The sequence below is a fragment of the Emys orbicularis genome, chromosome 1 (genome assembly GCF_028017835.1).
Source record: "Emys orbicularis isolate rEmyOrb1 chromosome 1, rEmyOrb1.hap1, whole genome shotgun sequence".
In the NCBI taxonomy this organism is placed as follows: Eukaryota; Metazoa; Chordata; order Testudines; family Emydidae; genus Emys; species Emys orbicularis.
In genome coordinates, this window is record NC_088683.1 from 92,170,533 (window position 1) to 92,184,252 (window position 13,720).

The 13,720-nt window shown below is 43.8% G+C and overlaps 2 protein-coding genes across 2 annotated transcripts; both read right to left on the reverse strand.

Annotated features, from left to right (window-relative positions):
- Nucleotides 1-7,915: 7,915 nt before the first annotated feature.
- Nucleotides 7,916-8,369, reverse strand: LOC135883502 (histone H3). The gene has a single exon (XM_065410662.1). The coding sequence runs from the start codon at nucleotides 8,324-8,326 to the stop codon at nucleotides 7,916-7,918; it is 411 nt and encodes a 136-aa protein (XP_065266734.1). The 5' UTR covers nucleotides 8,327-8,369.
- Nucleotides 8,370-10,449: 2,080 nt separating this feature from the next.
- Nucleotides 10,450-10,830, reverse strand: LOC135878520 (histone H2B 3-like). The gene has a single exon (XM_065404218.1). The coding sequence runs from the start codon at nucleotides 10,828-10,830 to the stop codon at nucleotides 10,450-10,452; it is 381 nt and encodes a 126-aa protein (XP_065260290.1).
- Between the last annotated feature and the right edge of the window lie 2,890 nt (nucleotides 10,831-13,720).

Here is a 13,720-nt window from a genome sequence, read left to right on the forward strand (position 1 = left end):
CAGCAGAGCGGGTGTTTCTTCTTTTCTTCTTCAAAAGCAGTTGTGATTCACCATAGTGCAGGGGAGAGGTTACTAGCACTTCACCCTGTACTGGTGTGATTCCTGTAACAGAATTCAAAGGTATTGTAGATCTGTCAGTGGACAAGGGAGAGGTTACTAGCACTTCACCTTGTCCTCTTTCCCTGCTGTCCAGGAGGCACAGCAGAGCTAGCAGGAGAAATAGGCTGATCAGCAGCTGGAGAATTCTCTCCAGGTGGAGGAGTCTTTTTGCAGTGAGAAGCATGGGTCCAGGTGGGCAGTCCTTGGCACTTCACAGCGGTGTTGGTGGTTAGCAGGACTTGGAAAGGGCCCTTCCAGCGTGGAGCCAGGGCAGTCTTTCGCTGATGGACCTTTATGTAGACCCAGTCTCCTGGTTCCAGCGAGTGGCAGGGTTGCACAGGATCCTTGGGTAGTGCTTCTTTCACCTGTGTATAAAAAGACTTAACACATTTCATTAGTGCCTGACAATACTTAAGCATTGTGTTATCCATTAAATGAATGTCCATCTGAGCTAGGGTCAGTGGGGGCGCAGTTGGCAGTCGCATTGGGCGCCCTGTCAGAATCTCATGAGGGCTGAGTCCAGTCTTTCGATTGGGAGTGGCTCTCATACTCATTAGTGCCAGAGGAAGGGCATCTGGCCACTTCAAGTTTGTTTCAGCACAAATCTTGGCCAGTTTATTTTTCAGAATTCCATTCTGGCGTTCCACTGCCCCGGCAGACTGCGGATGGTGGGGGCAGTGAAGGTTGTGTTGGATCTGCAAAGCTGCACATAACTCTTTTACAATCTGTCCAGTAAAATGAGTTCCACGGTCACTGTTGATACTCACAGGGATGCCAAATCGTGGTACAAAATCTTTAAGCAGAAGTTTCACAACAGTCCTGGCATCTGCTTTCCTGCAGGGAAAAGCTTCAACCCAATTTGAAAATACATCCACTAAAACCAATACATATTCATAACCACAACATTTAGACAGTTGAATAAAATCAATCTGAATATTTACAAAAGGTCCCCAAGGGGGAGGGTGAGCTGCCTGCCTAACTTTAACAGCTTTACCAATGTTATGCTGCTGACAAATCACACATTGTTGACAGTAGTGATGTGCAATGACTGGGAACCCGAATGCACACCAATCTCGGTTAACTGCAGCAACCATCCCCCCTTTGCTCACGTGTGCCATTCCGTGGTATACACGAGCAAGATAGGGCATTAGCATCTTCGGTGCAACCAGGCGACCAGCTGGGGCACGCCAAAGATGATCAGGGTGTAGAATACAGCCATTAGCACTCCAAAAACGTTTCTCAGCTGCAGGTGCTGCTTCCTGGATCTTGGCCAGATCCTCAAGGGAGGCTACTGGAGGCTGTTCAATCAAAGCACAAGTATATTCAGCCTGAGGTGCAGAAAGGGCCGCTGCTTTGGCTGCAGAATCTGCCAAAGCATTTCCACGGGTAACTTCATCATGAGGGGTCTGGTGAGCTATACATTTAACAACAGCTATAGCCTTGGGCAATAAAAGGGCATCCAAAAGAGCAGATACATACAGACTGTTCTTAATAGGAGAACCAGTGGATGTAAGGAAACCTCTATACTTCCAGAGCAAACCATAATCATGTACCACTCCAAAAGCATAACGAGAGTCTGTATAAATTGTAACGGCTTGATCTTGAGCTAGAATTCAGGCTCGAGTTAAAGCCACAAGTTCAGCTACTTGAGATGAAAACACAGAAGGAAGAAAAGCACTTTCAATAACAGCGTGTGCAGAGCACACAGCATAACCAGCAACCAATTTACCCTTAGAATCTCGCAAGCATGAACCATCCACAAAGTAAATAAGATCAGGATTTTGCAAGGGCACATCTAGTAAATCATCTCTCGGATGGGAGAGAACCGATGTTACAGACACACAGTCATGTGGTTCTCCGTCTTCTGGCCCAGGCAACAAGGAAGCAGGATTTAGAACAGGGCAACGAGCCAAAGTAATATGAGACGAAGATAACAAGACAAGCTCATATTTTGTGAGACGAGAAGTGGATAAATGCTGTGTCTTAGATTTTAACAAGAGTGCAGCCACAGCATGAGGAACAGCAACAATCAAAGGAGATCCTAAAACAATAGATTCAGATACTTGAACAGCAAGGGCCGCTGCAGCCACAGCACGCAGGCAAGGGGGAAATCCAGCTGCCACAGCGTCTAGGGCAGTGCTGTAATAAGCAATGGGACGGTGTTTATCTCCGTGCTTTTGTGTTAATACGGCCAAAGCAAACCCATTACGCTCATGACAGAAAAGAGTGAATGGTTTAGCATAGTCAGGAAGTCCCAGGGCCGGTGCACTGGACAGGCTTTGCTTGATAGTAACAAAAGCTTGTTCAGCCTCTGGAGACCAAGGAAGAGGCTCAGGAGTATCTGACTTAGTCAGATCCTGTAAGGGTTTAATCACTGTTGCATAGCCTAAAATCCATTGTCTGCAGTACCCAGTCATGCCAAGGAAAGTACGCATTTGAGAAATAGTACCAGGCCTAGGCATATTTAGAATAGCTGAAATCCGAGAATCTGATAAATGACGAGTACCAGGGGAAATATCATGACCAAGGTAATGAACCCTGGGCTGACACAGCTGTAGTTTTTCCTGGGATGCCTTATGACCCTTAGCAGCTAAAGCAGTCAATAAAACCAAAGTATCAACTTTACAAGATTCAAAGGAAAGGGATGCCAACAAAAGATCATCCACATACTGTATAAGCACTGATTTACCTGGAAAAACCACATCATCCAGATCCTTCTTCAGGATCTGGGAAAACAAGGATGGGGACTCAGTATACCCTTGGGGTAACTGAGTCCAGGTGTACTGGCGTCCTTTATAGGTAAAGGCAAACAGATACTGACTATCAGGGTGAATGGGGATAGAAAAGAAAGCTGAACAAAGGTCCACAACAGTAAAGTGGGTAGCTGAAGGTGGAATGCAAGAAAGAATTGTAGCTGGATTTGGAACCACAGGAAATGAAGGCAAAACAACAGCATTAATCGCGCGGAGATCTTGAACAAACCGATAGGTGTTCTTTCCTGGCTTCTTTACAGGAAAGATAGGAGTATTACAAGAACTGGTGGTAGCAACAATAATACCCTGCTGTAATAAAGACTCCATTACTGGGGCTATACCTTCCTCTGCCTCAGGACGCAGAGGGTACTGTGGAACCCTTGGCAAAGCTTTAGAAGGATCAACAAAAATCTTAACCGGCTCTGCAGTCCGGATCTGACCCACTTCATTGGCATGCCGAGACCAGAGATGGGGGGGAACTTGTGATAGCAAATGCACAAGGTCAGGGCTAAGAGTTGTTGGTAATTTAGCTGGCTCCTCTATGTGGAGTGTAGCCAACACTAGATTAGTATTCTCATCAGGAACCTGTAAGAATACGCCATCTGGTGTGCAATAGATAGTACAGCCTAATTTACACAAAAGATCCCTTCCCAGCAGATTTACAGGAGAGGAGGGGCTGAGCAAGAATGCATGCTTGTTAGCAAGGGGCCCTAGTGAAATCGCAAGGGGTTTTGTGACGGGATGCGAAACAGGTTGATTTGAAATGCCAACGGCATTTACAGACAAAGTTGACAAAGGAACAGAAGGAAACTCCGAGGATCTTAGAGCAGATCTACTAGCTCCAGTATCCACAAGACAAGTAACAGATTGTCCTGCAATTTCACAATTTACATAGGGACCCTCTTGATTAATGGGAATTAAAGGATTCATGATGCAGTTACGTTCCCTCAGGCTGTCCTAGTAAGAGGTAGTTTGTGGGGTAAAAGTAGACGCTTCAGGATTTGGGAAAGGAGGTAGAGGGTTCTGAGATAATCGGACTGGGCACGCATCTTTCCAGTGTCCCTCTTGGCCACAAATGTAACATGCATTGTGCCTGGACTGGGCAGGATACGAGGGACCTTTCCCTCTTCCTCGCCCACGACCTCGTCCTCGTCCTCCTCTTATTCCCCCACGGCCCTTGTTTTGATAAGTTTCTAACTGCAACGTTAACAGTTTAGTTTCAGTATTCTCTTTCTTCTGCTCTATGCAAGCTGTACAATGATTGGCGACTGTCACCAATTCAGAAAGGGGCTTAGTTTGCCAGCCTATGCAGATAGTTCTTAACTGCTGCTGAATCTTTGGTAAGAGCCCCTGAACAAAAGCAGCCCCTACTGCTTCTCTAGCATTTTCAGCTGGCTGAGCAATTCCTGAATGTTGTTCAAAAACCTTAGTCAGTCTATCCAGATAATCAGCAGGGGACTCCCCTTTATTCTGTTTACAGTAGGTAATCTTTGTCCAATCTGTCTTCTTGGGGCAGACCTCCGTAATAGAATTTAAGAGACAGTCCCTAGCCTCTGTCAAACCACGATCGATTCCAGGGTCGGCACCTGGCCAAGCTGCCTGTCTAGTAAGCCGTTGCCGAACTTCGGCTGGCATAATCAGCCGTAAGAGTTGATTCATGTCTGCCCAAGATGGATTATAACACTGAACCACCATGTGGAGCTCCTCTCTAAATTTTTCTGGCTCCTCTCTGATATTAGGAAATTCCTTCACCAAGTTTCTCAGGTCTCCGGGTGACCACGGGGCATGCACTGTAACCAACTGTCCCGTAGTTCCGGGCAGTTCTCTTAAAGGATGCTGGACTGCCTGTGCCACGCTTCTAGTAAAATAATGGGCACCCCCCTCAGAGGGTTCGGATGTCTCGGGAGAGCTGCTACTGGGAAGATCAGAATCACTCCTCTGTGGTGAAGAGGAGGCTTCTCTCTCAGGAGAAGAAAGAACAATGTGTGCAGCTGATACATGCGGTGGTGAAACTGGCACTGCCGGGTGAGATTCGTTAGCAGACACATTCGGCAGAGGGGGAGAAGGAGGAGGCACGGGCTGCTGCTGCTGCTGAACGTTACTGAAAAAATCTACAATGTCCTCAGCAGTTTCCTCCTCACTCTCAGGTTTAACTAATTGGGAATAAAGAGGAGCAGAAGGAATTACTGGAGCAGAAGGAATTACTGATGCTTTACATTTAAGTTGTAAATTATATACTTGGTGTTTTAATTTTTCCTGGGAGTCCTTTAGACTCCGCACCCGAGACTCGTGGAGTCTCTTTGTAGCTTCCTCCCACCAACAGACAAATTGCACCCGCTGCTTATCAGAGGTTTTTGGTGAAGTCAGGGTTTCTTTGAGATATTTAAGTTTATCTAAATCGAAGGTACCTTCTAGTGGGCATTGTTTAGATGGATTTTCACGCGTGCAAAGATTCCAACTATCTAAATACCTGCAGGTTGATGGACCATAATGTACGTACATAAAATAAGCTGGGGTACCCTTAGGGGGTGAAAGGGAATGCTTAGACTGTCCCCCACCCATTTTCCAATCACACACACAGGGAGGAGGATGCCCTGTCCGCACTAGCGGCTTATAAACTAAGGATTTCTCCCTACAGGGTACTCACACAGGAGAGACTAACGAGGGTAACCATGACCTCCTACACCTCCCTTCAGCAAAGAGCGTCGGCTAATCTCAGAGAGACGGCGCCGCTTACTCTGTTGCATCCAGTGAGATGGTCAGACTGTCAGTGGCTCACACGGAGAGGAAAAGGGGAGGGAAGATGGGTTCACACACTCCTAGACCCAGGCAGCCTCCTCGCCGGACGATGCCAGGCCGAGTTAGCGTACCGTGGGTCGGATCTCCTAAAAGATCCTCTAGTTACCGGGCTTGCGTTAGAGTAGTTCTGGTCACGAGCCAAAAGACTTCGCAGAGTACTCTGGGCGTCTTCCGGTAACACTCAATTCACTCAATTCACACTGGTATACACACACACAGCACCACACTTCACACAGCAAGGCCTTCTCCAGGTACTATCCCAAGTACCTCAGGTACTATTCCCAAGTACCTCGATGCATCACTCGAGGCGGTAAAAACCCCTCTTGAGGCGGTAAACAACCCCTCTGTCCGGACTATGAGGCGGTAAAAACCCCTCCTGCTGAGGCAGTAAAACCCCCTCAACACAGGTGCAAACCTATGCACCTTGCATATGCATACAGGGGGCGGCAAACAATTCCCCTACGCCGCTCAGCATCTGACCTTGCTGCACAGTCAATAAGTTCGGATGGCGTGAGCCCAACAGGGACAGACGGCTCCACGGACAGTCCTCCTCCGACACCCCAATAGAGATTTCAAAAGGTCTCTTACCTCTATTGTGGCGCCATGGGGTTCGAAGGGGAACGATCCGTAGTAACTGCCGGTGCCTCTGAGGGCGTTGCCATCCCGGACGAGCCCCCAAATTGTCGGAGAAAAACTGAGTTCTCACTCTTTTGTTTGGGTGCAGCAAGTCAGAAGCTTTATTCACTCTCACAGTGTGCAGAGGGAGAGAGCCAAGCAGGTCTCTCCCTGGTACCTAATTACAACAAGCATTTATACCTTTCATTACAAAAATAATGAGGGACAGCTGTATCTTGTTATACATATGTCATCTTGGTATTTTACTTCCTTAATTGTTTTGACTCCTACTAGCATGCAATATTTTCTATACCTTATCTACACAAGGTCTTCTACACCTTATCTATACAAGGTCACAGGTCACAATAACTCCTCACACAGTACTTTCTCACCCGCCTCTCACAATCCTCGCTTCTACTAATCTCGCGTTATCAGGCCTACAGTTAGCCTGACTCTTGCTAACAAACTGTCATGCATTGCAGTTCTTTTCTGACAGTTCCTTTTTCTGCTTCCACAGCATGCTGTAGAGTGAAAGTGTTTGTTTAAAAAAAAAAAAAAAAAAAACAGAGGAAACAATACAAAGGGGCCACTCAGGGAAGCGCAAGGTTCATGTATTAGGCCCATGAGCTTCACTTTGAGGAATCAATGAGGGAGGGATGTATTTCTCTAAGCACAGAGCGGGCTTTTCAATTTTTCAAATTGTCCAATGACATTTGCTTCCTTCCCTGTAACCGGCGTATCCGAGGTGAGAGGGATGAGAACATTCCAACCGTCTTCTGGGCAATTTGAAAAACAAAGAAACACTAAAAAACTACCCCAAGGCTCTTCCAAAAGCTGCTACTCTTACACTAAAAGGAGCTTTTTATGCTTTTATAGCTTGAACACAAGACTTTTTGCAGGATGCGAAACTTACTTGCTGTGAAATATTTCTTATAAAGCTTCAAACTTGACTTCATTTTGAACTTCCACAAATGTGCCCATTTGGTGCAATGCATTATTTCCTTAAAAAAAATAAAAATACAATAAACATGATGTTTTATCAGGGGCACTTAGCAGCACGAAGCAGTGCTGATCATCTTCAGTTTATAAGCAGCACCGGTTTGGGGCATTCACTTAACCTTAAAAATAACAGGAGTACTTGTGGCACCTTAGAGACTAACAAATTTTGTTAGTCTCTAAGGTGCCACAAGTACTCCTGTTATTTTTGCGGATACAGACTAACACGGCTGCTACTCTGAAACCTGTCACTTAACCTTGTTAATTTTTATCTACAGACTTGTAAATTTACATTACAATGGGATTATGCAATATTTTTAAATGAGCAAAATAATAAATAGAAGGCGCTACTATCTTAAATAGCAAATTTCTTTTGTTTAGGCGCGTTATGGTAATGAATTTAAATTTAAAATTAATCACAAAAGGTGGCGATAGCTGGAGAATGGAACGTTACAGGATTAGTAAACTACCTCCTGCTTTTAATATAATCTGTATATTTAGTCCGCAATTTTCACTTGAAAAAAAGCTCTAAAACAAGTTTCGTACTTAGAAAAAGGGACGATATGAACAGCTCCTTTCAGTGTGCGTGTAGTGGCTCTTAAAAGAGCCTTTGGGTCGTTTGGAGTAGTTTTTGTTACTAGAAGCTGCAGCCTTTAAGCTCTCTCGCCACGGATACGCCGGGCTAACTGGATGTCCTTGGGCATGATGGTGACTCTCTTGGCGTGAATAGCACACAGGTTAGTATCTTCAAAGAGCCCCACCAAGTAGGCTTCGCTCGCCTCCTGCAGGGCCATAACGGCCGAGCTCTGGAAGCGCAAGTCGGTCTTGAAATCTTGGGCGATTTCACGGACCAGGCGCTGGAAGGGCAACTTGCGGATGAGCAGCTCAGTGGATTTCTGGTAGCGGCGGATCTCTCGCAGAGCAACAGTGCCGGGTCGGTAGCGATGGGGTTTCTTCACTCCCCCAGTAGCAGGCGCGCTCTTCCGGGCAGCTTTGGTAGCCAGCTGCTTACGGGGGGCTTTGCCACCAGTAGACTTACGAGCAGTCTGCTTAGTCCTAGCCATGTTAACACACCTAGTCCCTGTGAAAAAGACGCTTTAGATTGAAATGAATAAGAGCTGTACATTTCGGGCGGTATTTATAACTAAACTCTCTTCTCTGATTGGCCGTTTCGAAGAAGCCAAATGTCATTGGACAATATGAAAATTTGAAAAGCCCGCCCTGTTCATCGTGATTTCCCCTTCACAATGATCAGTGGCCAGTTTCCTATCTCGCTATCACACAAATGCCACCGCCTATTTTTTTCGGGGGGGTTGGTTTGTGTGTGTGTGTGTAGCTCGGGGTTCTGACTATATCATTTTCAAAGTGATCGAATCTGTATCCCTGAACGTTATTGCCACTTCCTTTCTTCCAACTAAGAAAGCTTAGCACGAGCAGCTCTCCCGGAGACAGGGGATTCGTCGAACGCGTAAAAATATATTTGTTCTGATTCTCTTTTATGTTTTAATTTGCTGCTTTTAAAGCGATACAAATGCCTTATATTTTTCTTCCTTTCAGACAGAGGGCCACCAGCACCTTATAAAGGATCTGTTCACTCTGCTTATGTCCTCCTTTATAACCTCAAGTGTGATTGTGAAAGAGAGGAGTTTTATACTAATGAGGCGCAATATTTACAGAGTAAAATCAAGTTATTGTTTAGTTTTATAATGATAAAATAACTTGTCTCCAAAGAATCGACCCAAGAAACAGGCTATGTATGTTCAATATCTGGCTTTAAGGAGTAGGAGTATCATTTCATCCGTTCAAAAATCTCAACTCAGTTTTCAATCAGGTCGGATACATCATAGACGCGCTATGCAAGTCAGCAGCCCAGTCATTTTATTATTACTGAAGATGTCTAATAAAATGTTTGAACGTGGTAAAGGAGAAAATGATCATAGTAAAAGTGGGCTTAAGCATCACAGAAAAATGCCTCGAAATAATATTCAGGTATTACCGATTTTCTGTCACCGCGTTTGCTGTAGTGGTGAAATGTATCTCTGGTCTCATCTAAGGGTGATCCTCGATTATGCTATTTATGCTGAGACCAGGAAAAGAAAGACCTTGATAGCCACGGGAATGGTTTATGTCCTGAAATATCGAGCCCAACTCTTTATAGGTTTGGAGGTTAAAGCTCATCCAGGGTATAAAAAGGGCCACCCCCAACTCCTGCCAATTAACTGAAACTTCATTTACGTCTTTAGTTTGTACTGTAGCTTTTTCAAGCCTACAAAACGTCTTAGCTTCTCAGCCATGAAAGTAAAAAGGCAATGGAACTGACCATTTTAGATAATATACCATAACCAAACTTTTTGTGCCGCTGCCAACTAAATAGATGAGAATGGATCAAAGTGAAATCCTAGAGGATTACTACCTAAGGGTTCTATAGTATAAAGTAATAGAATAATAACTGTGTTGCTATGACTGTAATCAGATCTGATCCTGGTTCCTATGTGTGTTTTGTTTAAAATTCCATTTCAACAAACTTCTTCAGAATGGCTAACCTATCTGTAATTCCATAAATCTATACAGTGGCCAAATGAAAGTTTATGGCTAAATAGGGGGAAAGTGCTTTGAAAATAAGAGGAAAACTTTGTTTTTTAATGTCTTGATATAAGAAATTGACAACTGGTTTGATTCAAGGGCTACAAAGTTTTCAGGCATGGGGAGATGGTAGGGAGGAATGAGATATTAGGGGAGAGTGACAAAAATGATTAGTTTGAAAACCCACAGAGATCCCAGAAAATTAAAATTTTATTTTATACATAACAAACCTAATGTGTTGCTAAGATGTTGCCTGAATACCATTTAATCATAATGCTACTTCAGTAACGGGTGGCTTTAATCACTTTTAGAGAAGAGACAAGAATCCTTTCACCTAGACTGTAATAAATACAAGTGCTTGTTTATAATTAGTAAAGAGAATCCAGGCCCCTTTTCTGCACAAATTTTGGGAAGAAAAACTGCTAACAAGTTACTTGGAAATAGTTAACTAAGACTTAATGCCTGCCTGATTTTTTACCCTTCACAAACGACTTGCAGTTTGAAAAATACGAATGATACTTGTTAGTGATGCTATGCTCTTTGAATGAAAAGATGATTGGCTCTTAAAAGAGCCTTTGGGTTACAGATTTAGTTAGCCAGATGTTTACTTAGAGCTGGTGTATTTGGTAACAGCCTTGGTACCCTCAGACACAGCATGTTTGGCCAGCTCGCCGGGCAGTAACAGGCGCACAGCGGTCTGGATCTCCCGGGAAGTTATAGTCGAGCGCTTGTTGTAATGCGCCAGGCGAGACGCTTCCCCAGCAATACGCTCAAAGATGTCATTTACAAAAGAATTCATTATACCCATAGCCTTAGAAGAGATACCAGTATCCGGATGAACTTGCTTCAGCACTTTATATACGTAGATGAAATAACTCTCTTTCCTTGTCTTTCTACGCTTCTTGTCTCCTTTCTTCTGAGTCTTAGTCACGGCTTTCTTAGATCCCTTCTTTGCAGCTGGAGCAGATTTTGCAGGTTCAGGCATTTTCAGACTGTTAAACGTGGTCTTACTCTTCCTTAAAACTGTCCGTTACACACTTTTACAAAAAGCAGTATGGGTGAAACTCGCTACTGCTCCTCTTTTATATAACCTCATGCAAATAAAGAACCTCTCTTTCCTCGTTTCCTATTGGACTTGACAAGTCATCCCGTCACGTCTTGTCTCGCTATTGATCAGAGTTAGATCAGCATTATCATTGGCTGATCAGACAATCACATCTTTTTAGCCTATCGAAAATCATTTAACTCTCCTCAGGTTGATAGTATGGGAGGGGGATGAGAGCGCTGCATTTTTTTGTACTTTTCCTTCTCTAGATAGTTGTTAGTGCGACGTACACTACGGGGCCGGGAAAAGCAGGGAAATAACGTGGTTTAAGTTTTCCTTTTGCTGAGATTTTCTGAGTCTAGTAAAAAAAATCTTAATGTAAAGTAACATTCCCTACTTTTAAAACATCTAGCAGTACCATTGGGATAGGGGTGCATTAGAATATTAACGAGTAATGAAATCAATTAACAAGTGTACTAAAGCAACAATATGATAAATTATCCTCTCTTCTCCCATCTCCTTCCTTTCCAGGTCATTTTTGCTCAGATTTTAAATATTATTCCTAATGACCGACGAATCTGACTGGAAACAAACAAAAATCAGGTAGTTTCTGTTTAGCATAGCAACAATTTTCTCAATATCACCCCTCCCCCTTACACACTACTCTCTCTCTCTCTCTCTCTCTCTCTCCTGAATGGAGAAAGAAAAGACTGTGTAATGTTGAATCTGCTTTAAGGAGAAAAGCTGTGTGTTTTGTCGCTGTCCAATCCTGGCAGGCTTTTCAAACTAACTAGTTGATTTAATCCCACTTCCACCAAAGGGTCAGAAATGGGACTTTTTTCTACAGATCACCAACAGTTTCCCCTTGCACACTGTACTCTCAGCCTCTCTCCTTTGCACAACATCTGGAACCGAATTACCTCATTTTGCAGCCATTGGAATTTCCCTTGGAGAGACAAATGGTGGGTTAAAGAAGAGTCAACAACCTATATCCTGGGGCTGGAGAAACCTTGGAAGATGAGAACTTTTGTTTTCATTGTAAATTATAATTGTGTCAGCAATAAAATCAAATATACAATGACATATTTTTCTTTATAGGGTTTTCTCCAAATTGGGGTGGAAAGGAGTTATTTGAATTGATTTTGTCAATCTAAATAGATTTCAAAATAAGGAAGTAACAGCTCTGGTAGCTTTGAAGATGGGTTAAAAATTGGTTCCCCCCTTAACAAGTCCTTTACCTCCTAAAACCACTACATTCTATTGAAAAGACTGTAGTGCCTCATACAACACCACACAAAGACATGCAGAGAGATATAATACAAGGGAGAGATTTCACTGCTTATATTTATAGCTTCCTTCTACTGTTTGCTTTACATTGCAGTATGAATTATAGGTACTCACAGCTTTATCTTATAGATCTATATAAAATATTTTCAGCTATATATAAAAAGGTATGGGAAAGGGAACAAGGATTGAGAATAAGGGCTTCACAATGCATCATCAATGTAAAGGTGAACTTGGGAAAAGCCCAAAAGAATGTAGCTTTAGGGGATTGACTGTGTGGGCAGGTCTTCACTACGGGGGGGGGAGGGGTCGATTTAAGATACGCAAATTCAGCTACGCGAATAGCGTAGCTGAATTCGACGTATCAGAGCCGACTTACCCCGCTGTGAGAACGGCGGCAAAATCAACCTCCACGGCTCCCCGTCGACGGCGCTTACTCCCACCTCCGCTGGTGGAGTAAGAGCGTCGATTCGGTGATCGATTGTCGCGTCCCGACGAGATGCGATAATTCGATCCCCGAGAGATCGATTTCTACCCGCCGATTCAGGCGGGTAGTGTAGACCTAGCCTGTAAAACTGAATCAGAGCAGGTGAGAAGTGATGCATGTGTGCAGGATAGAAATGGCAAGGAAGGAGTGTGTTGAAGGTAAATGTGTTAATCTGTAATAAAGAATATAAAAATATAATCTATGTACACTGGCAGGTTATTTATGCTCAGATTTAAGGGAGTAATGGTCTTCTGTGTCTTGAGTTACGTTTGTGTAGGGTGACCAGATGTCCCGATTTTATAGGGACAGTCCCAATTTTGGGGTCTTTTTCTTATATAGGCTCCTATTACCCTCCACCCCGATCCCGATTTTTCTCACTTGCTGTCTGGTCACCCTACGTTTGTCTGAAATGAAATGAAGAAACCCATAACCATTACCACTCTGAACCCTGGTCAGTGGAGTTCAAAATTGTGCTGAGAGCAATCCCTGTCCTGGCAGAGGCATAGTGGGACTGTAGCTGGGGAAATGTTTTGTACTGGCACAGGTAATGCAGTAACTACACAGACTTTTTGCTGACAGAAATATTTCAACAGAGGACTTATCTCCCTTTGGGAAGTTGGGTTTGTTTTAGTGACAGAAGGTCTGGGTTTCATTGGCAGAAATGAAATTTGCATGTGGAGGCTTGCTAAACTGGGGTGATAAATGACAACTTTCACAAGATAGATAAGCCTTCCTGTAATACAAGCTGCTGTGTCATTGCTCACACCCCAGAAAGCAAAGGGTGGAAATACTGTCTGGATAGTGGGGTATGGGCTCTCCTAATAGGGGACTTGATTAGGAAATTTGTAAGGGTGCTCCTTAAAGGGATGGGGTGATGTGTGAGGAGGAAGGAAGGATGGCACTGAATATTGCAAGTTACCTAGAAAATACAGTTTTTCAGACTCCTTTAATTCTTTCTTTCAACAACTTTGTTACAAAATAACATGCTGCCACCTTTCAACCATTTTGGACAGTTTTAATAAATAAATAAATGGAGATATCCTATCTCCTAGAACTGGA